Source organism: Macaca mulatta, chromosome 8, assembly GCF_049350105.2.
Source record: "Macaca mulatta isolate MMU2019108-1 chromosome 8, T2T-MMU8v2.0, whole genome shotgun sequence".
NCBI lineage: Eukaryota > Metazoa > Chordata > Mammalia > Primates > Cercopithecidae > Macaca > Macaca mulatta.
In genome coordinates, this window is record NC_133413.1 from 151,186,618 (window position 1) to 151,208,676 (window position 22,059).

Here is a 22,059-nt window from a genome sequence, read left to right on the forward strand (position 1 = left end):
CCCTCCATTTTGCCTCGTTCCTCAAAGTCTAAAATATTTACTCTGACCCTTTACACAAAAAGTATCTTGACTTCTGCCCTAAAAAAATGTTCAAACATCCCTTTCTTCAACAACTGCCTACTAGCCTGCTAGCTCATTTGTTCAAAGAGTTCCATCCCCAGTTAACTCACCTCTCACTCCATACCAATCTTTGTCTACTTCATACTGGATGGTTCCTCATTATGACCGTCTCTTGCAAAGACAACCAGCTCCCCTGTCTCCTATTATCCCTCTGTTTGAATTGCTTGGTAAACCCAAGCCATGTTGAACCTACCCACTCATCCTCTTCAGGCTTAGATGAGCAGCTGGAGAAATCATAGTACAAACTCCACTTTCAACTCATGAAGACAAATCTCAAATGGCCAGTTAAAACTATCTGGAAATTGAACAATGCTTGCCTAGGAAGCTCTACAATTCACTGATTTCATACGTCCTCCAGTAAGCCTGCCATATCTCTGTTACAGAGAAGATAAAAGACATCAGATGGGCATACTCTCTGTAACCTACCAGGAATTCATAACTTAATATGCATTTAAAAAGTATGAACATTTACTCATTATTTTCTCTTAAAGTAGGAGAAACATTCCCTCAGCTAGCAGTAGACAACTATGTGCTATTACTGATTTAAGGAATATTCTGTCTCAAAACCTTCCTTTATTTTCTGCATTAGCATCTAAGTCTGTGTGCTCAATAAATATTTATTGAATGAATGAGTAAACAAATGAGTGAACAGTCATCAAACTGGAGGGTGGGTACATAAATGTTATTTTCCATATGTATTTTCCATCCTTTACAAGGAACAACAGTTTCTACTACTTCCACATAGCGGGCACTCAAGACTGATCAACTGCAACTGAATTAATCCAGTCAGTTAAGTAAAAAGCTTTAGGTCTAGAACGATTTGTTTAACTTCAATTGGCTCTTGTTTCTACAAAACAAAAAATAAGTCTCAATCTAAAGCCTGTTTTGCATCATAACTAGGTTTATTATCGAGCACAAAAATAAAGGCGCAAGAATTAAACCAAGACAGGTATTTAGATAGGCAGAAAAATACCACAGCTACTCTGATGGAAACATTCAGTGGCTTTTAGTTGTCCGATGCAGATTTCAGAGGAACTACTGCAGACCACCAATTACATGTTGAGGAAAATGCACCATTATGAAATTCAATTAATCTTGAAGATTAATTGCCACAATTTTTAAACACTATTCACAGGTAGGAAAAATAATCAAATGCTATATTTCATCATCAAAATGAAATTTGTATTGTAAAAATGAAAAAAGGGGAAATTATAATTTAATAATCTTCATTTTAAAAATCTCATTTATGAGAATGATTTCAAAGTTCTGAGACTTGTTTTCCTGTAGTTTTAATCTCGATTATCAGAACTGTATGATCACAGACTGAATCTATTTGTGGCCCGACGTGATCAAAGTATTCTGCAAAGAGTATAGATCTGAAATAGAATAAGGCATCACCACAGACCCGCATCCTCCCCTCAAGCCCCAAAGCAGCTTCCCCTCTGCCGCCGGAGAGAAAGCAAACTCTGTTCAGTGTCTCAATGCTCCCTGTTATCTAGGCTCTAGAGAGTGTTCTCTCAAGCCACTGAGCGAGGTCACATCCTGAGGCTGGGCTTCAAGACTCAGAATTATGTACACACTTGGTTCATTTCCCTTATAAAACACTTCTTGACTACCTCTCTTTCACTAACTCCCAGCAGAACTGCTATCATTTGTGAAACCAAATTTATCAAGCATTTAAGTTTCTATACAGTATATATACCTAGCACCATGTCAAGCAGATTTACATGTAATAACTCATTTAATCATCAGACCATCACTGTGAGATGGGTACTATTATCATCCCCATTTTACAGCCTCAGAAAAAGCCTGAAAGAATTATCAAAATGATAGCAGTAGATAATAATCCTACTTAAGGAGTATCCACCAGGGACCAGTTACTACGCTAAGCATTTTACATATATTTCTGATCTTTACAATAATTCTTCAAGGTAGAGTTTATTAGTCCTATTATATATAAAGATCAGAAAACTTAACTTTGTGTTAAGCAAGTATTAAAGTCAGGATTCAAAATCCAGATCTATCAACCCCTAAAACTCCAGCTTTAGTTTGTACCTACAACTTGTGAACCCTTCCACAGTGCAGTTATTCTCTATTAGAATGAAGATTAACAAGCAGGAACCACCTCTCATTTACCCTTGCATCCCGAGTATCAACCACAACAGATTCACATGCATCGCGCATCTCCTAAGATGCTGGAACACTGTCACTGTGTTGTATTCTCTTTTTCTATTGTGGATTATATCCAGGTCCAGGAAAATTTGCAAGATTCTTCCAAAAGAAGACTTCTGAAAGTTGATTTTTAAAAATCAATTTGTTGGCTGGGCGCAGTGGCTCACGCCTGCAATGCCAGCACTTTGGGAGGCCGAGACGGGCAAATCACCTGAGGTCAGGAGTTTGAGACCAGCCTGGCCAACATGGTGAAGCCCCGCCTCTACTAAAAATACAAAAAATCAGCTGGGCATGGTGACAGATGCCTATGATCCCAGCTACTCGGGAGGCTACGGCAGGAGAATCACTTGAACCCAGGAGGCAGAGGTTGCAGTGAGCTGAGATCGTGCCACTGCACTCCAGCCTGAGGGCCAAGAGCAAGACTTTGTCTCAAAAAAAAAAACAAACAAAAAAAAAACTAGGATGGGCCAGGCGCAGTGGCTCACGCCTGTAATCCTAGTATTTTGGGAGGATGAGGTGGGCGGATCATGAGGTCAGGAGATCGAGACCACCCTGGCTAACACAGTGAAATCACGTCTCTACTTTAAAAAAAAAAAAAAAAAAATATATATATATATATATATATATATATATATATATATATTTATTAGCTGGGCCTGGTGACAGGCGCCTCCCAGCTACTCAGGAGGCTGAGGCTGGAGAATGGTGTGAACCCGGGAGGCGGAGCTTGCAGTGAGCCTAGATCGCATCAAAAAAGAAAAAGAAGAAAAAAAAAAACTAGGATGGATTTGGACTTCTTTCTTTGTGCAAGTATTGTATGTGTATTAAGGAGTTCCTTCATCTCACTCTGTAATAGAATGAAGCACAGGTTTTAACATAAAAACTGTTCACATTTTCTAATAGAAAATATTGATGCTAAATTATTCCATAATGTATTGCATATGTCAACTCAATGCTTTGGCTACCACATGAGATTTTGTCTTATTTTGGTCTCTTTTGAATATTCTAACAGCTACACAAATTTATCAATTGGACTCAGAATTCCTTGGTAGCACCGAAAGAGGACAGGGCAGAGGGCAGACAAAGGTAAAACTGACTAGGCTTACTTACTAGCTGGGTGAACAAAAGCAAGTAATTTTACTCTCAGAGCCTAGTTGACTTGAGTTTTTGTCAGATTCGGTGAAGTATTTTATATACAGATGGAACTCAATGGCAGCTCCAAATTAATCCTAATTTAATTTTTCTTCTTTCATACCTAAGCTATAAAAAGATACAAATGAACAATTATGCTATCTTAATGAGTTATATACGTTTAAACAATTCAATGTCATTTAACATAGTATTTAACAGTTATGCATTCATTAATTTATCAAATGTTTACAAAATGACTATCATGTGCCAGGATATTGTAGTGAATAAAACATACATGGAACTTACACAAAGGTAATGGTAAATTTTAATTTAAAAATAATTACTTTGAATGTTCTATTGAGGATAGACCATAAAGTTATATGATAACAAGTGTTTCCATTATCTCTCTTTGTTGTCCATTTATAATGGTTAAGTAACCCCAAATTTTATCAGAAGTAAATGAAGGGGCCAGGCATGATGGCTCACACCTACAATCCCAGTACTTTGGGAGGCCAAGGCAGGTGGATCACCTGAGTTTAGGAGTTCGAGACCAGGCTGGTTAACATGGTGAAACCATCTCTCTACTACAAATACAAAAATTAGGCAGGCATGGTGGTGTGCACCTTTAGACCTAGCTACACAGGAGGCTGAGGAAGGAGAATCGTTTGAACCCAGGAGGCAGAGGTTGCAGTGAGCCGAGATCGTGCCACTGCTCTCCAGTATGGGCGACAGAGTGAGACCTTATCTCAAAAAAAAAAAAAAAAAAGTAGTAAATGAAGAATCCAATTGCACAGCAATCTTTTAAAAGAAAATTTGATGTTGAGTGTGTGTGTGCCCATGTGTACTTGGGTGGGAGCACATGCACAAATACAATCTGATTTCTCAAACTTCAAAAATTTCCTTTATTTCTTGGACTTTTTTCATGACATCTTCTAACAAATCTCATCTAAAAGTTTGGAATATCAGGGCATTAGGATTAAAAGTCAATTTTCAATATTAAATTACTGAAGATAATAAATTGAGTACCTAAAACCCATGCCCTACTGTGTTGTGGATACAGTGGTGAAGAAGACAGACTTCTTATTTGCTCTCACTGAATGCACACCCTGTTGGTAGGTACCACAGATTAACAACAGTTAAGTATAATGTATAAACAACAGATCAGTGGTTGCTAGAGTTAGGGATGGGATAGCATGTGACTAATAACGCAACAGGGATTTTGTGTTCACAGGATAGTTCTGCATTTTGATTATGATGATTACATACATTTGCACCTGTGATGAAACCGCACAGAATTACACACAAACACACACATTTGAGTGTGTGTAAACATCAGTGAAATCTAAATTAGGTTTGCGGTCTAGTTAACAGTATTCTGCCAATATCAATTTCCTTATTCCTATATTGGATTAGATCATGACTGAAGTGGTAATTACCGGACTGTATACAAATGTCAAAACTTACTAAACTGCATACTTAAATTGATTATTTTATTGTATGCAAATTATACCTCAATAAAACAAATTTTGTATTTTTAAATGTGTATTATGTTATATGAGAAATGTACGGGTACTATGCACAAGTAAATGGTGCTTTACACGGAAAGCACCATTTAAATTAAGAGCTGAAGACTGAGCAGAAGTAACTTAATTCCAGGAAAGAAAAGGCAAATTACGCAGGAAAATGTTAACTCAGCGGCAGGTCTGGGATGCTCAAATCCTGTTTATTCCCAAGAAAGGTATATTTTCAGGACTGGACCTTAGTCTCTTAAAAACTAAACCCCTGAAATGTTCTGTCTGATAAGAGCACTTTTGCATACCTGAAGACAGCCAAAATTTGACCACCAACTGGTGAAAAAACTGGCCACCAATTTGAACCAGATAATTTATGCACACAGTTTTGATGGTAAACACCTGTTTTCTCTCTAGGGTCTGGAATGTGAATAAATGAGGTCAGTCACGTAGGCGGTTGTATGCCTATGAGACTGACCTCCAACACACACCTTAAACACTCAAGTTCAGGCCAGAGTCTCTGCTTGGCAAACTTTTGCATATGACGTCACACTTTTTAAAAATTATTATTATACTTTAAGTTCTAGGGTACATGTGCACAACGTGCAGGTTTGTTACATATGTATACATCTGCCATTTTGGTGTGTTGCACCCATTAACTCATCATTTACATTAGGTATATCTCCTAATGCTATCCCTCCCCCCTCCCCCCATCCCATGACAGGCCCAGTGTGTGATGTTCCCCTTCCTGTGTCCAAGTGTTCTCACTGTTCAATTCCCACCTATGAGTGAGAACATGCGGAGTTTGGTTTTCTGTCCTTGCGATAGTTTGCTCAGGATGATGGTTTCCAGTTTCACAAAGGACATGAACTCGTCCTTTTTTATGGTTGCATAGTATTCCATGGTGTATATGTGCCACATTTTCTCAATCCAGTCTATCACTAATGAACATCCGGGTTGGTTCCAAGTCTTTGCTATTGTGAATAGTGCCACAATAAACACACGTGTGTATGAATGTTACACTCTTTATTAACCATGAGTGCTTCTCCTTCAATTACCAAAAATACACAAGAGTGAAAAGGGGAGAAGAAATGTACACAATTAAATCTTCAAAGTACAGAAAATAAACCTTCTAATAAGAGAGTTAGACCTATATTACATTTTAGCTTGTCTGGAAAAGGACAGCTGATAATTCCCATCCTGAGAATGCCAGGCTTAACTAAGGCTTAAACTAAGATTTCCCTCTTAGACCTGCAATTTCAAAATGTTTCTTAACTGACAGTTTTAAGGCCAAGAAAATAGAGAGAAGGAAGTCAATTTCTAATGATACAATTATCTGAAAACTTGTAAAAATAAAAAAGAAAACTGGAATAAAAATAAAAGGAAGTTGACCAATAAGAAGTAAGTACGCCCCGGCACCTCACAAGATTCTATAGTTAAGTTTAGATTCTATATTATAGAGTTAAGTTGCAGTTCTAGACTCAGTATTCTCTTCAACTTCCTACTGAAACTCCTTTTGTCAAGGAAACCACTGATTATTTAATGTCATTTAAAAGCTAATGGGTGGACATATTCATTCTAAGTCTTAAGTCCGGTAGGTGTAAACAATGACAAACTCACATCAAGCTCAGGCATCTGAAGAGCTGAACGTTTCAACAGTGCTAAAAGATTTCTATACAAGTTCAGCATCCTCAATGCAGACTAATATGACTTCTTGACTAAACATGGACACTGGTCTTCAAACTAACAGCCACCGCCATTTGCAAAAAGTTGCCAATGAAATACTTATAACTTTAACAAATCAAAGTTGAGAGAGAAAAAATAAATGTTATATGGCAAAGAAAAAATTTGATTCCAGGGTAAAACAAACTTTTCCTGCTTTCTCATGAGTCATTAGCTTTATTGTCAAACTCATTTTTATAAATTCCTGCTCTACAGTGAATAGTGTTAATAACAAGATTCTAGTTTATTTTTAGAGCATGCTGATTACTATATTTCAGAATATTCACAAATAGGTCAAAGTATTTAGTGAGTCATTGAAATTTCCACATTGGTAGTCACATTTAGGCCATCTTTTAATGCAACTATGTGCATCCTTAATAATTATGTCCAACCAGTAATATAACACTCAAACACTTGTCAGTGTTTTCCTCATGACCCCTCCCAAAATGGACTTGGATGAATTTTCAGAAAGAGAAATAATAAAATTAGGGTATTTTATTGTAATCTATCTATTTCCCTCCCTCTCTTCTTTTCATGGGATAGGAGTGGTGGTAGAAATAATTTAAACATAATAATTTTATTTCTGCCCTGGCTAAACCAAATATATACATATATGTATGTATTAAATATATGTATTTTTAGAAACTGAGTCTTGCTCTGTCACCCAGGCTGGAGTACAGTGGCACAACCATGGCTCACTGCAGCCCAAACTCAAGCACAAGTGGTTCTTCAGCCTCAGCTTCCCAAAGGGCTAAGATTACAGGCATGAGCCACCGTGTCTGGCCCCATTAAAAATATTGATTCATCTGCATAGAAATTAAAACAGAGAACACTAAGGAGTGTGTTCAGTATGTGCCAGACATTTCTAAGTGCTTTGATATGCTGTTTCACTGAAGATTCACAACAATCCCCTCTGCCCATTTTCCAGACTTTAAAAAAAAAAAAAAAAAGGGCCGGGTGCGGAGGCTCACACCTGTAATCCCAGCACTTTGGGAGGCCAAGGTGGGTGAAATCATGAGGTCAGGAGATCAAGACCATCCTGGCCAACATGGTGAAACCCTGTCTCTACGAAAAATACAAAAAATTAGCCAGACATGGTGGTGGGCGCCTGAAGTCCCAGCTACTCAGGAGGCTGAGGCAGGAGAATCACTGAACCCGTGAGGCAGAGGTTGCAGTGAGTGGAGATCGCACCACTGCACGCCAGACTGGGCAACAGAGCAAGACTTTGTCTCAAAAAAACAAAAAAAGAAAACCTAAGATCAGTTAAGAAAATGAACAGACAAGCTACAGACTCAGAGAAAATATTAGCAAAACATAACATTGTGACAAAGGGCTAGTATCCAAGGCATATGAAAAGTCCTACATTTTAAAATCATAGAGACAGAAAGTAGAATGGTGGTTGCTAGGGGCTGCAAGGAGGGCAAATGGGGAAATATTGTCTATAGACTTTCAGTTTTATAAAATGAAAAGAGTTACAGAGAAGGATGGTGGGGATGGTTGTGCTACATTATGAATGTATGTAGCACCGCTGAACTGCACACTTAAAAATGGTTAAGATGGAAAATTTTATGATGGTTAAGTACGTGTTCTACCACAATTTTAAAAAAATTGGGAAGAAAAAGTGCACAATTTAACAATACAAATTGGGCAAAAAGGTTTAACCATATTTTCAAAAAAGGAGACCTACTAACATTCAATATGCACATGGAAGAATAAACAACACAAACAACGATTAGCTGGTACTCAGAGAAGTGAATATAAAATCACCACATGATTCAACCACATACCCACCCAGTCAAAAGGCTAAAACAAAACACTGACAACATCAAACGCGGGATAGAATGTAGAGCAACCAGAACTCTCATACATTACTGGAGGGAATATAAAATCATACAACCGTGAAGGATCAAAGGGTAGATACAAATTTCATCTAACATTAAAGTCCCAGCCCATGTTCACAAAAATGCTTGCCAAAGAATGTTCCTAGTCATCTCATTAATAGTTTAAAAAAAAAAAAAAGGGAAACAGTCCAGATGTTCATCAACAGAAGAATGGATAAATACATTACAATATACTTACATAATAGAATACTACTCAACAATAAAAAAATTACTGAAATCTCAAAAACATCATGAGAAAACAAACTTCACATAAAAGAATGTGCACTATAAAATCTGTTTATAAGAAATTCTAAAACAGGCAAAACTAAACTACGGTGGGAAAAACAGAAGAGCAATGGTTGCTTCCCATGACTGCGGGCAAGGAATGACTGGGAAGGGTCAGTGGGAAACTTTCCGGGGTGATGGTCATATTCTACATTCCATAGGGATTCAGATTATTCTGGTGAATGTATCTGTGAAAACTCAGTAAATGTATACTTAATATTTATGTATTTAACTGTGTATAAATCAAAACAAAAACCGTAATTGAATACTGAATTCTAGGTTAATGATACTTATGTTGAAGTGTGCTGACACTTGAAACTTACTTCGAAATGTACGAAAATTTAAAATGGATTAATGGCTAAAGGGATGGAGAGATAAAAACCGTTATGTGATAAAAGACACATAACAAACATGAATAGTAGAATCTAAGTGGTTGGTATGCTGGTGTTCATTATAAAATTCTTTTAACACAGCAGTACATCTGAAGTTTCATAATACAATGTCGTAGAAAAAATAAAACTTTGAGGTACAGAGAAATAATTTCCCCACAGTTAAATGTAAGCAATTGATCAGAGTGATCACACTCAGTCATGAAGCTTGTTGACGCCAGTAAGTCTCCACATAGTAACCTTTACCTTCTTATATACTATTAGCAGAACAGTGAGAACGACGTTTTTTGCAACCTGGATCTGAACTCTGTCATCCCTTTGCACTTAACTTTCTCTGGCTTCTCAGTGTCTTCACTATCAAGGTCAGATGACTGAAAAGGGCATCTCAAGCCACCCCTTACTGTCTCATCTGTTACCCTGCCCTCCAGCCACACTGGCTTTTTATCAGCTCCTTGAATCTCCAAGCTCCCTTCTACAAGGGGCCTTTGTATGAATCCAAGTGTGATAAGGCCATTAAGCATCATAACAATTCAATGACTTAGGATTCCAACAGCATTGCTAAAGGGACCTGCTATATAAACCAGGATCAGATTCTGGATGCATTATAACAATTATTCTTACATTACTGAGGTCACAAGAAGGTAAAGGAAAATGGGGCAGAGTGATGAAATAGGAATAAATACAAGCTAAGATCCTGGTAGAAGCCATGGGCTGTAAGATATGGGAACAGTGGACTCTCAGCTGGCTGAGGACTGACCACTGCTCCTTACTTTCCCAAAGTGAGAGAGCTTATCTTAAGATTCATGTAGTAAGGCGACATCTTCAAAATCTACTCAAAGGGTCTCCATTTGGTAGTAACTTCTGTTTCCCAGCAAGCAAATACAAACCTTTAGAGGAAAGAATCTCCAAACTAGGCCCTAAAGATTTCCACATGTGAAGTTCAACAAAACAAGAGTTCAGAACTCACACACAAGGAAAAAAGTCACTGTGAAAGCCACCAACAACAAATGTGAAGAGCCCAAGGACTTCAAATGCTATAATTCATATTCAGAATAGACATTCATTATATATGGAATGGTAAAAGAAATATTAATAAAAGGCAGAGAGATTAGCAAATAATAAGGGCCATACAAAGTGGCCTGGCAATTTAAAAAAATTTTTTTAATCATAAGCAAAAAAATCAATAAATGCACCAAACACAAAACTGGTCACGGTTGAGGAAAGCTGGTAATCTGACAGACTAGACTGATCTGAATTATGTATCCTTTAGAAAGACAAGAAATTAAAAACATGAACAAGCAGCTAACACACATGGAGAGACTGAGGAGTTCTAACATAGATCTAAACCAAAATCCCAGAAGAAACAACAAAAACTGAGAAAAGGTCATATCGGAATAGACAACATCTAAGACATTTCCAGAATTGATGAAAACGACCCTAGAGGTACAGGTAGCATGACACAGATCAAGCAAGGGAAGAAAAATAAAAAAAGAAAAAAAAAAAAAGAAAGAAAATCCACGACTCGTTTGTAATGAAGCTGCAAAAACCAAAGAGAAATAAGGATCTTCAAGCCATCCAGAGAGAAAAGACAGGTCACCTACACAGAAAGACAAAATGAGAGCTGAGTTCTCAACAGCAAATAAACAATTAAAGACAGTAGGAAATAACCATCAAAATGCTGACAGAAAATGCCTACCCTGATTTGTGTACCCAGCAATACTATTTTTCAAGCAGGGAAAAAAAAAGAATATTAGAAAGATAGATCTAAACAGCACAATTTATAATCTTGAATGGCTATTTATTGAGCCTGTGCCAAACAATTAGAGAAGACACATTCCACTCAAGCAAAACTGGAACCTTAACAATATCTAAATATGTGTAAGATGATGAAACAAGTCCATACAGAACTTAAACAATTAGTATCAAATGAGCCACAGTCTCTAACTACAATGCAAAATTATTTTCAAAATGAGCTAAAGAGATAAATTATTAAATCCATGGATGATCACTTTTCCATTTATACCAACAAGGTATACTGAATGTCCTGACCAACCTCCTAGCTGAAAGCAACTAAAAATGCTGAACAAATTAATTTTTTTTAATCTTCTTGAATGCTTACATGAGCTAGGAAACAAAACAAAACAAAAGATACTCAAGTAATGACAGGAATACAGAAGTGTATGGGAGAACTTAAGGTCAGCTTTTACCTTAAGGGTAGAACTGAAGAATAAAAACATGTTGTAAAAGCATGACAACTGGCAAACAAAAGCAAGCATGGGAAGGATAAAAACAAAATTCAGGGTAACAGTACCCTGAGTGGAGTGAAAGGGCAGTGTGTACAGTGAGGTGGGCTACAGGAACATGGGACAGGGAAGTATCAGGATGTTCTTTTCATCTGAGCAGTAGGGTCACGGGTATTCACTATATCACCAATTATCACACCTTATAAAAAGAATATATATATATATATATTAGATATTATAGAATCTACAGAATTAAAAAGTATCAATATCATCAAATTCTGAGCCCCCAAAAAAGCATTGATTTAGCCTAGAATTCAGTGGAAGTATGTTATGTACATATGTAACCATCTTAAATGTTTGCATCAAATATTAAAGACTTTAAAGGTCAGAGAATGCATATCATCACATTTTGAGACCATTATAAAGTGATTAATTTATCTCATACTTCAGTGAAGGTTCTTACACACAATACTTACATAATGTTTCAGCTGCATTCTCAGATAAATATACTCTGGCTATAGAAAGCTGATGAGGACAATTACTGATTTATCTGCGCCCCATTTGCACGTGTGTTTAAATAGCAGAAAACTCTGGATTCCAAACTGATTTTGTAACTTTGGAATTAAACCCTTTCCCAAGTTTGGTGCTGCCTGTGTAGGACAATATATGGGTCACTCATAATAGTTCTGGAATTGCCAAGCATGTGGTAGGGCAGATTCTGCATTGAGGCTTTACCAGAAGTCAAATATTTAATTACTTACCAAACCAGCAATAAAAACTCATACTATATTCAGAACTTTCTTGCCAGATCAGGGTAAAACTTAAAAATATGCTTTTTTTCCACACAAATGAAAATTATACATGTTATACACATGGCCTGTTTTAAACAACAGCATTTAATGCTGTTAATACCTTCCACATCTATGAACAGTTGTACCTCCCTGTTAATGAGGGATACATAAATTTGAAACTCAGTACATTTAACCTGTTGAAAGACATCTGCAACACCTCTAATTTCTTTCTTGTTACTGTAATATGCCTATAAGCATCCTTGTATATGTACGCATACATGTGTAAATCTTACTATTTCTTTTGAATAAATTCATAAAAGTAGAATTATTAGGTCCAATCATAGGAAACTGCCAAGGTTTCAACTGTTTTTCACTTACAGTAAAGATGGCAGTCAATAGGGTCACCCAACAAACTGGAGGGCATGAACATATTCAAGGCTTTTGGTATACTGCCAATTCATTAATTTTGACAAATCATAGTATTTTGTTGTTGTTGCTGAGACAGGGTCTTGCGTGGGCCACCGCACCCAGTCAATCATAGTATTTTCTTTCTTCCTCCCTTCCCTTTTTATGATTTTGGTACCACCTTTAACTCCCTCCAATTACCATTACTTGAGCCTGAAACACTGGCATGGAAAAACGACGACATTGCCAGACACCAATGGGAAAGGAAAGTGACCATGACTATACTTTCTTTTAAAATTTATGTACTTGATAAACTATTATAAAAGGATACACAAAATGAAAGTGATTATTAGAATACAGAAAATTTAAGTAATGTTTTAGAAGTATTTTTTGAACTTTCTAAAAATGTGCCATGCCAAGCATGGTGGCTCATGCCTGTACTCCCAGCACTTTGGGAGGCCAGGGCAGAAGGACTGCTTGAGGACAGGAATTTGAGACCAGCTTGGGTAACATAGCAATACTCCCATCTCTACAAAAAATTTTTTAAAAATTAGCAAGGCATCATGGCATGCACCTATAGTCCCAACTACTCAGGAGGCTGAGGCAGGGGGATTGCTTGAGCCCAGAAGTTCAAGGCTGCAGTGAGGTATAATCATGCCACTGCACTCCAGACTGGGCAACAGAGCAAGACGCTGTCTCTATAAAAATAAAATAAAATTTAAAAACATATTAAAATGTACTCGATAACAGATTTTTAAAAATTAAAAAGACAAAAAGAGAAACTGTAGAAATGAATGACAGCAAAGAGTGGGGTGGAGGAGCTGAAAGGTTCTACAGAGTACACATAGGAAGGAAAAAGGAAAGCTATGTACCATCCCATAATGTGCAGCTCACACTTGTATGGTGACATGCAAATGGCAAATGCTGAATCCTCTAAGTCTGCTACTGTCTACAGACTGAAATTCAAAATGTCGCTGGGCAATTATATGGCAGACAATTTTATCTCATTTAATGAACATAATAGTCCTATAGGATAGTTATTCCATTTCTATATTTTAACATATAAAACAATTAAGCAGAAAGAGACTCAGAGGTACCTAAAATCACAGAGCTATTATACACAGAACAAGCACATGACTGCATATTCCTTTAAGCAAAATTTCATTAACACTTAACTATACTTAGTGAATGTCTTGATCAGAATTTTTTTTAGACCACTCTGACTGGATGGCAGTATCAAGGACAGACTGAATTTTTAAAAGGTTCATTACACTTAGCTTTCTCTTGGGTTTTATAAAAACCGCTGAACTGAATTCTATAGACTACCATAAGATATATCCTATTAGTAAAATAAAATCTGGGATACACTGGTATGTGCAGTACTCACTTTATCATATAGGAAAGTCTTCCAACAAAGAAAAAGTAGGACAACCTAGTAACAGTGTGAACAAGGAACAAAAAAGTTGCAGACTTTTAGGTTAGCCTAGAAATTATAAAAAGGAGTCACTTAGTCCTGTATTATGCATTCCAGAAATCAGTGTTACTAAAGTACCCATGTATGTCCTTGGTGGGTACAATTTTTTTCCAAGAAATAATACCAATAGTGACACAGATCACATACCAAAAGAAAAATGCTAAATAAATGAGAGTTATTTAAACTCTCATTATCTCCTTAGGCAAAATATGAAGTTCAACAGACTGCTAAAGGATGAGATGTAACAGTACATCAGAACCAGTCTGTAAGCTGAACATTATTTTTGCAATGAGTAGGCTTCCAATAAGCTCAGCTGGAATCTGAAAATGCCTTCTTAATCTTCCCATTTTACCAACTTAAATTCCTCTCTTATTCAACTCTGTATTATCGTAAACCTTCAAAACTTGTCACCAATCCCTTACCTCAGGGGTCCCCAAACCCTGGGCCATGGATCAGTACCAGTTAGTAGCTTATTAGGAACCAGGCCACACAGCAGGAGGTGAGCTGTGGGCAAGCAAGCATTACCGCCTGAGCTCTGCCTCCTGTCAGATCAGCAGTGGCATTAGATTTTCACAGGAGCACAAACCCTGTTGTGAACTGCACATGCGAGGGATCTAGGTTGCGCATTCCTTATGAGAACCTAATGCCTGATGATCTGAGGTCGAACAGTTTCATCCCAAAATCATTCCCCTACACTCCATCCCCCTACACTCCAACCCCCAACACCCTGTGGCTCTGGTCTGTAGAAAAACTGTCCTCAAAACTGGTCGCAGGTGCCAAAAAGGTGTTAGGTAAAGCAGCAGTCCCCAACCTATCTCCTATGTGACGACTTCTTCACAGACAAGATGAAAACAGACACAACCCTGCAAACAGCTGGAAACTTCCTTAGCTTCTACTCTCTCAGCTTGAACCTTTTAAGTGGTAACACCTATCATTACCTCACACAGAAAAATATAGAACAACTTACCTTCTTACCTCCTTCTTTTGAATCTAATTCACCATTGCTCTTTCACGGCAGTAAGTGCCTAGACTTACATAATAAGCCTTTTTCTTCCTTATTTTCACATCCTGTTTTAGTTCAATCTCTGGGTCCTATCAAATCCATCCACTAAATTTGCGTATTATAATATACTTTCACTTTTATCTAATTTCTTGCCAGAATGATTGAAGAGCCTCTAAACATGCTTGCAATCCTTTAAAAATTTAATATATCCCTGATACTGCCATCTAATCACAGTGGTCTCAAAAACAACTCTGGTTAAGGCATTCACTAACTAAGGTTTTTAAATGGCTCCCAATATCTGCAGGAGAAAACCTAAACCCCTGTTTACACGATGTTTGTGGTCCCTCTCTCACCAAAATGTTATGAACTATTTTAGCTAAGACTGCACCACATTCTCTCTCTCCCCTCCGTGTTCTTGTCTAGAAAACACAACTCTTCTTTATTCTACAAAGTCGGAGACTACTCAAATGATGCTTTTCAGTGGAGCCATCTCAATACCAAATCTATACTAGGTCAGCAGACTCTTCTATGCACAGTCACATCATTCGTGCTTACTAACAGCAAAGGATCAAACATAAAGTCACTGTTTACAGGAATCCTCCACTAGACAGAAGAATTTAAAGGTGTGGATTATGCGATTTATTTCTGCATTTCAGGTCCGGAATAGTTAGTTAATAAATATTTTTATTAAAGCAAAAAAAATTACCAAGTACATTTAATGACAAAATTATATGTACAAATGTCTTTTTGACGTTTATTAACATTTTTGGCCTTTTACCTTACATATATTTATTGTCTATCTGATGCCTTACGGGGTAAAAAGCAAAGCAAATCAATTTTATATGGGTATAGTCGGCTCTGCAACAATCTCTACCTATGACAAATTTGTTGATATTCAGGCATAATAATAGTATTTAAAGCTCAAGAAATGATTGTAGACTTACTGTCTCCATATAATAGAAGTTATCTTTTAAGATTTACTCAAGTATACAAAAGCTCACAAAGAACAAAAAAATTAATAAATCCATACTAGTTAAAATATTCTTATTGCCATTCAGCAACAAATTTCTATTCCTCCAAATGTTAGCTTTAATCAAATTTGAAAATAAAAATACGTAATAAATAGGATTCAAAGAAACAAACAAAAAAGTATATTAAAGCAGCCTCTAATACCTGTTGATAGAAGAAATTCAAAGTTGGCTTATCTTCAGTAAACTGGTTTAGAAATCCTTTTGGCAAATAACGAATTCTCAATTCATATCTAAAAATAATTCACAAAACAGAACAATTAGAAATTAGTCATTTTCTCAATTTATAGTCTACAATTACAATATTATTTTGAGTATAGCATTCCTAATTACTCTGAAAGATGATTTTAAATATACGCTATAATCAATTAATCTTTAAATGTAATTTTTAAACATTTTAGCACGAAAAAAGAGCACGTATCATAGATGTGCTACAGCTCAGTGATTCAAGGAAACAGAGCACAGGACTTCTGGGCCTTAAGAGGCCTCTTAAGGCCCAGAAGTCCTTCCAACCCCATGGGTCATTCTCCACCACTGCTCAGGGGAAGAACTGCCCTGACTTCTAACATCTTCCACGACTTCCCATGTCTAAATTTTTACCAGTGGATTGCACAGTATGTACTCTTACTTGCTCAGAAAGCTAAGCTTTAAGAATGGATAAAACAAACCAACATCACCAGAATGCTCTTTATCTTTCTCATTCTCTCTTTATGTGTATGTGTGGCTCTACCCATATGAACACTCTAAATGTCTTCTGGCAAACATATGTACACAATTCGGTTGCATATATACCTAGGAGCACTGGATAACAAATACATCCATTAGCTTTAGCAGATATTATCAAACAGCATGCCAAAGAGTTTGTAACAAGTCAAACTTCCACCAACACCATGGGGATGTTCCAGTTCCTCTATATCCTTTTCTCCACTTGGCATTTTCTAACTTTTTTGTTTTACTCACTCTGATTGGCATACTGTAATAGTACATGGTGATTTTAATTGGCATTTCTTTGGTAAAAGTAATGAAAGTGAGTATTTTCACATACTTTTTGGTCATTTTGAATATCCCCTTTTGTGAAGTACCTGTTGAGTTTTTTATTTTTTCTGCCCAGGCTGGTCTTGAACTCCTGGTCTCAAGGGATCCTTCCACCTTGGCCTCCCAAAGTGCTGGGATTACAGGCGTGAGCCTCCACCCTTGGCCATGTTCAAGTTTTTGTCCTTGTTTTCCTACTAAATGGCCTACCTTTTCTCCTTCACCACCTACTGATTTGTAAGTGTTCTTTATATAGTCTAGATTTGAAGCCTTTACCTCCTATTGATTTGCAGGTGTTCTTTATATATTTTAGATTTGAGGCCTTTGTTAGACACAGTGAATATCCTCTCCCATTCTGTAGCTTAATGGTATTGTTTTTTTAACCACTCAACAAAACTTCAATGCAATCTTTTGAGGAAGCAAAGTTTGCTACACATATACAAGTTCTGCTAAGACTTATAAATGTCCACTTTATTAAAATACAAAATTGCCAAACAATTCGGTTCCATTTCACTTTTACTCTCAGAAAGAGTTCAATAACTTACTGTAGATATTCTACACTGGGTTATTATACAAGTATAACAGATTTCATTTATTTTCAACTTAGGATTTACCAGGCACATAACTACTTTATGTGCACTATTTCTCTCTCTTTTTTTGAGACAGGGTCTGGCTCTGTTGACCAGGCTGCAGTGCAGTGGCACAATCTCAGCTCACTGCAACCTCTGCCTCCCCGGGCTCAAGTGATCCTCCCACCTCAACCTCCTGAGTAGCTGGGGCTACATGCACATGCCACCATGCCTGGCTAATTTTTGTATTTTTTGTAGAGCTGGGGTTTTGCCATGTTGCCCAGGCTGGTCTTGAACACCTGCGTTCAACAAATCCACCTGCCTCAGCCTCCCAAAGTGCTGGGATGACAAGCGTGTGAGCCACCACATCTGGCCTGTGCACTATTTCTCTTAATCAATTTAATAATCAGAGAAGAAAGGTATAATTATTCGCATTCTGCAGACTAAAAAAATGCTCAGCAAAAAATTATTAGTTCCAGGGTTATCAGTCATTGATTCAAACAGGTCCAAGGAGGCTCCCATTTTATTTATTTTTTTGGTGGCGGGAAGTTCCCATATTAAAGACAAGGAAACTGAGGTTCAAAATGAAACAATGGGCAGCCTGGCTCCAAATCCAGCATTCTGATGCTGCTGATGATTATCAACTAACATTTTCTGAATATTTAGGGTATGACAGGAATTGTGATAAGCATTTCACACAGAAGATTTCTTTTTAGAGAAGCACAAGGAACATAGGCTCTAGATAAAGATCACCTACGGGGGGCCATGTCACTTATTCACTGTCAGCTATCACTTCTCTGCGCCTCAATTTCCTTATAAGGATGTTACAAGTAAATGAGTCAGTAGACACAAAACACCCAGAACAGTCACTGGCATATCATAATAAATGGTTTCTAAGGTTTATCATTAGTAATAACTCGATAACTGTTTATTCCAGCACAGATCATGTCTCACATAGAGTTGGAGGTGCTGGAAATTCAACAGTGAATAACAGGCAAAGTGCTAGGTCTCAAAAAGTCTGCATTTTTGTGGCAGAAGTCAGACAGCAAATACACAAATATATGTGAGATGGCAGTCAACGTCATAAAAAATATCAAAGTAAGGGGAATAACAAATGATTAAGTATTTTTTTATAAAGGATAGTCAATGATGGACACTCTGATATGATATCTGAGCAAAGATCTAAACAAAGGAGATGAGGAAGGGCGTTATACAGTTATGTGCAGAGAAAAAGTGTTCTAATCAGGTGGAACAGACTATGTAAAGGCCCTGCTGCTGGAGGATGCTTGGGAAGACAAGTGTAGCTGGGACAGCCTGCATGAGGGCAGTGAGTAGAAATGAAGCTTCACACAGACCCTTACAAGTCATGATAGCAGGGTTCTTTCTCAATGAGAAAGGAAGTCAAGGGCATGCTGTGCACAGAGAAGTGACATCACAGGATTTTCATTTTTCATGATTAGGGTATATACCATGCAGAACAGACAATGGGGACCAAAGGAAGAAGTAGGGAGACTAGGAGGAGACAGCAAGATTCTGGGTGAGAAATAATAGCAGGTTAATATTCACCTTATGCTCACAGATTGGCAAGACAATTTTAGGGAATTACATAATCTTCCCTAGATCCCACAGCTATTTAGAGGTAGGCATGGGATTCCTCTCCAGCAAGAACATGAATATTTAAAGGCACAATGAAACGAGGAGAAGGCACCTATGTCTTAAAAACAGAAAGGAACTTAACTCAAGCCTGCTTATGTGAAGTTAGACAAGGCCTTTAGATCATGTTAAGAATTTTGATGGGAGCTAAACGACAAGAACACATCCACATAAAGCAGGAAATAAGACACTGGGGACTAACAAGAGTGGTAGATGGGGAGGAGGGAGAGGATCAGAAAAAATACCTGGTTGATGAAATAATCTGTAAACCAAACCCCTGTGACATGCAGTTTACCTATGTAACAAATCTGCCCATGTACCCTTGAACCTAAAATGAAAGTTAAAAAGAACTTTGTTCCCTGCTTCAACACACTACAGTCTAGCAAATTTCACACAAAACCCTACTGAAACTTTCCTCAGTCCTTAAACTGCAATGTCTGACACCATGTTCTCGTGCCCCACTAGAGCTGACATCCCTACTCTACTCTCTTACACAAAACTCATCATTTTCTTTACACGTCTGTTTGCCATTTTAAGAGTCTAGTTGCATCCTGACACATACTTCCACTTCTCTGCTATATGCCTCTCCATGGATTCCCAACAGCAGCTAAATACTATGCCCTAAATAAAATCATTCTTCTGTTCCTACTCTTAGGCAGTATGTTCTTATTCATGCCATTGTCATCTAGCTTCCTCAGTCTTACCACCAAATATGAGCACTAAGACACCCAAAAGTAACCAACTGAGGATAAGGAGGAAGACAGTATGTTTTTGAAAAGCTGAGTTAGATTAAGAATATGATAGTCCTGATACTGAGAAGGGTTAGCTAGCTAGTCTGTCTTTAGTGAAGTAAACAAAGCATTAACTTCACACAACACAGATGCCCTCATAAAAAAAACTGTGGTGTGAACAGTCTGTTCTTACAATAGACTTCCAATTTTTTTTAAAAAAGGGAAGAATGGAAAGAGAAATTTATCATTTAGCAACAATTATAGTAATAATCACTGCAAGACAGAATCATCAATGAATGCTAAGATTAGTGGGTGAAAATGAGAAACAGAATGTTGCAGTATCGACGTATCTTCCCAGAAGATATTTCTTAATTATAAAGGGGAAACAGTAACCTTGTAGTGGAGAAACCTGGCTTCCATTATATTAACCAAATGATCCAAGTTAGAACCACCTGTAAATTGAGTTGTGTCATCATTATGGACTTCCTGATACAATGCAACGAGAAAGGTAGGACATCTTGACTGTGGCAGTTTTGCCAAACACGCATAACCTTGATCATAAAAAACAATATCAAACTCAAATTGAAGAACACAATACAAATAACCAGTGAGTATTCTTCAAAAATGTAAAGGTCATAATGACACAAATTAAGGAATTGTCTCAGATTAGAGAAGACTTAAGGAGACATGACCATAATGTGGTGTTCTGAATTGGTCCTGAACCAGAAAAGGAACGGTAAGTGGAATAATTGGGAAATGTGAAAAAGTCATATAGATTTGTTACTAGGACTGCATCAATGTTAATCTCCTGGTTTTACTAGCTTTATTATATAAGATTTTAATATTTAAGGAAACTGGCTTAAGGGTACATAGGATTTCTGTGTACTATTTTGCAACTTTTGATATTATATTGAGAATTTTTAAATTCCCACAAATACAAGACTGACCCTTTTGTAGCTGTGGTGACAAACACCGCCCCCCCCAACACACACACACACACGCACACACACACACACACACACACACAAAACCAGTTTTAAATCAGCTTGGTCAATAAATTCCAGTTGTACAGCCACAGACCAACTCGAAACTAATTTTAAAGCACCTTTAATCAATCAACTGATAACTTGCCTCAACGAACATGCATCTACAGGTCAACTGATTGGCAGCTCCTTCTTTAATTCAGCCAAACAGGAACTAACTCTAAAGAACATGCTTCTAAAGATGAACAGTCTAACTTGTGTAACCATGTGTCTAAAATTGATGCCAACACATTCCCACCTCTGAAAGTTGGCCAGCTTCTCAATTTCATACTTCCAAAAACCTTGTATAGTATCAGTAGTGTGTTCTCCTCAGGGAGACTGACTGATCAGCACAGCTTTCCCTTAACAGCATAATGAAGCCACTTTTTTCCGATTTAGATAATGAATGATCATGATGTCAGATTTGGACAATACGTAAGTAGTAAAACTTTTTTTTAAAGCAAAAAAATGATTATGACAAAAATCAGGATATCAGTTACCTCCAGAAGCAAAGAATAGAGAATGAAATTGGGAATGGGCACACCTCTAATTTAATGGGCTACAATTCATTTCATACAAAGATAATAAGTATGTTGCTGATAGGAAACACATAAACAAAGAGGGGGCACTATGTACTGTTAACAGAAAGTATAGATGAATATATTATAATCATGAACTTACATGTACTTAACAACATAGCCTTAAAATCATAAAGAATCACAAGACAGAATTACTAAAAAAAAAAAAGTACATCAACAATTACAGTTGAATAGTTTCTTCTGAGATGAGCATGTAGCAAAATATATGTGTATAATATATACATTGAATACATTAAATGTCACTTTTCAAGCAAAGTATGAACAATATAATCTTCAAATAATATGACAATAAGCTTGAA

General features: G+C 37.1%; 1 protein-coding gene across 48 annotated transcripts in view; it reads right to left on the reverse strand.

The window, feature by feature from the left end:
- PTK2 (protein tyrosine kinase 2) overlaps positions 1-22,059 on the reverse strand; it is a 357,319-nt gene that overhangs the window by 202,443 nt on the left and 132,817 nt on the right. For all 48 annotated transcript variants that reach the window (XR_013397442.1, XR_013397443.1, XM_077944113.1 and 45 more), the window contains one exon: positions 16,300-16,387. Coding sequence is in view for 46 of the 48 variants with exons in the window: in XM_077944113.1 (XP_077800239.1) it covers positions 16,300-16,387 (88 nt within the window). In the remaining 2 variants the exon portion in view is untranslated. The remainder of the gene's footprint in view (positions 1-16,299; positions 16,388-22,059) is intronic.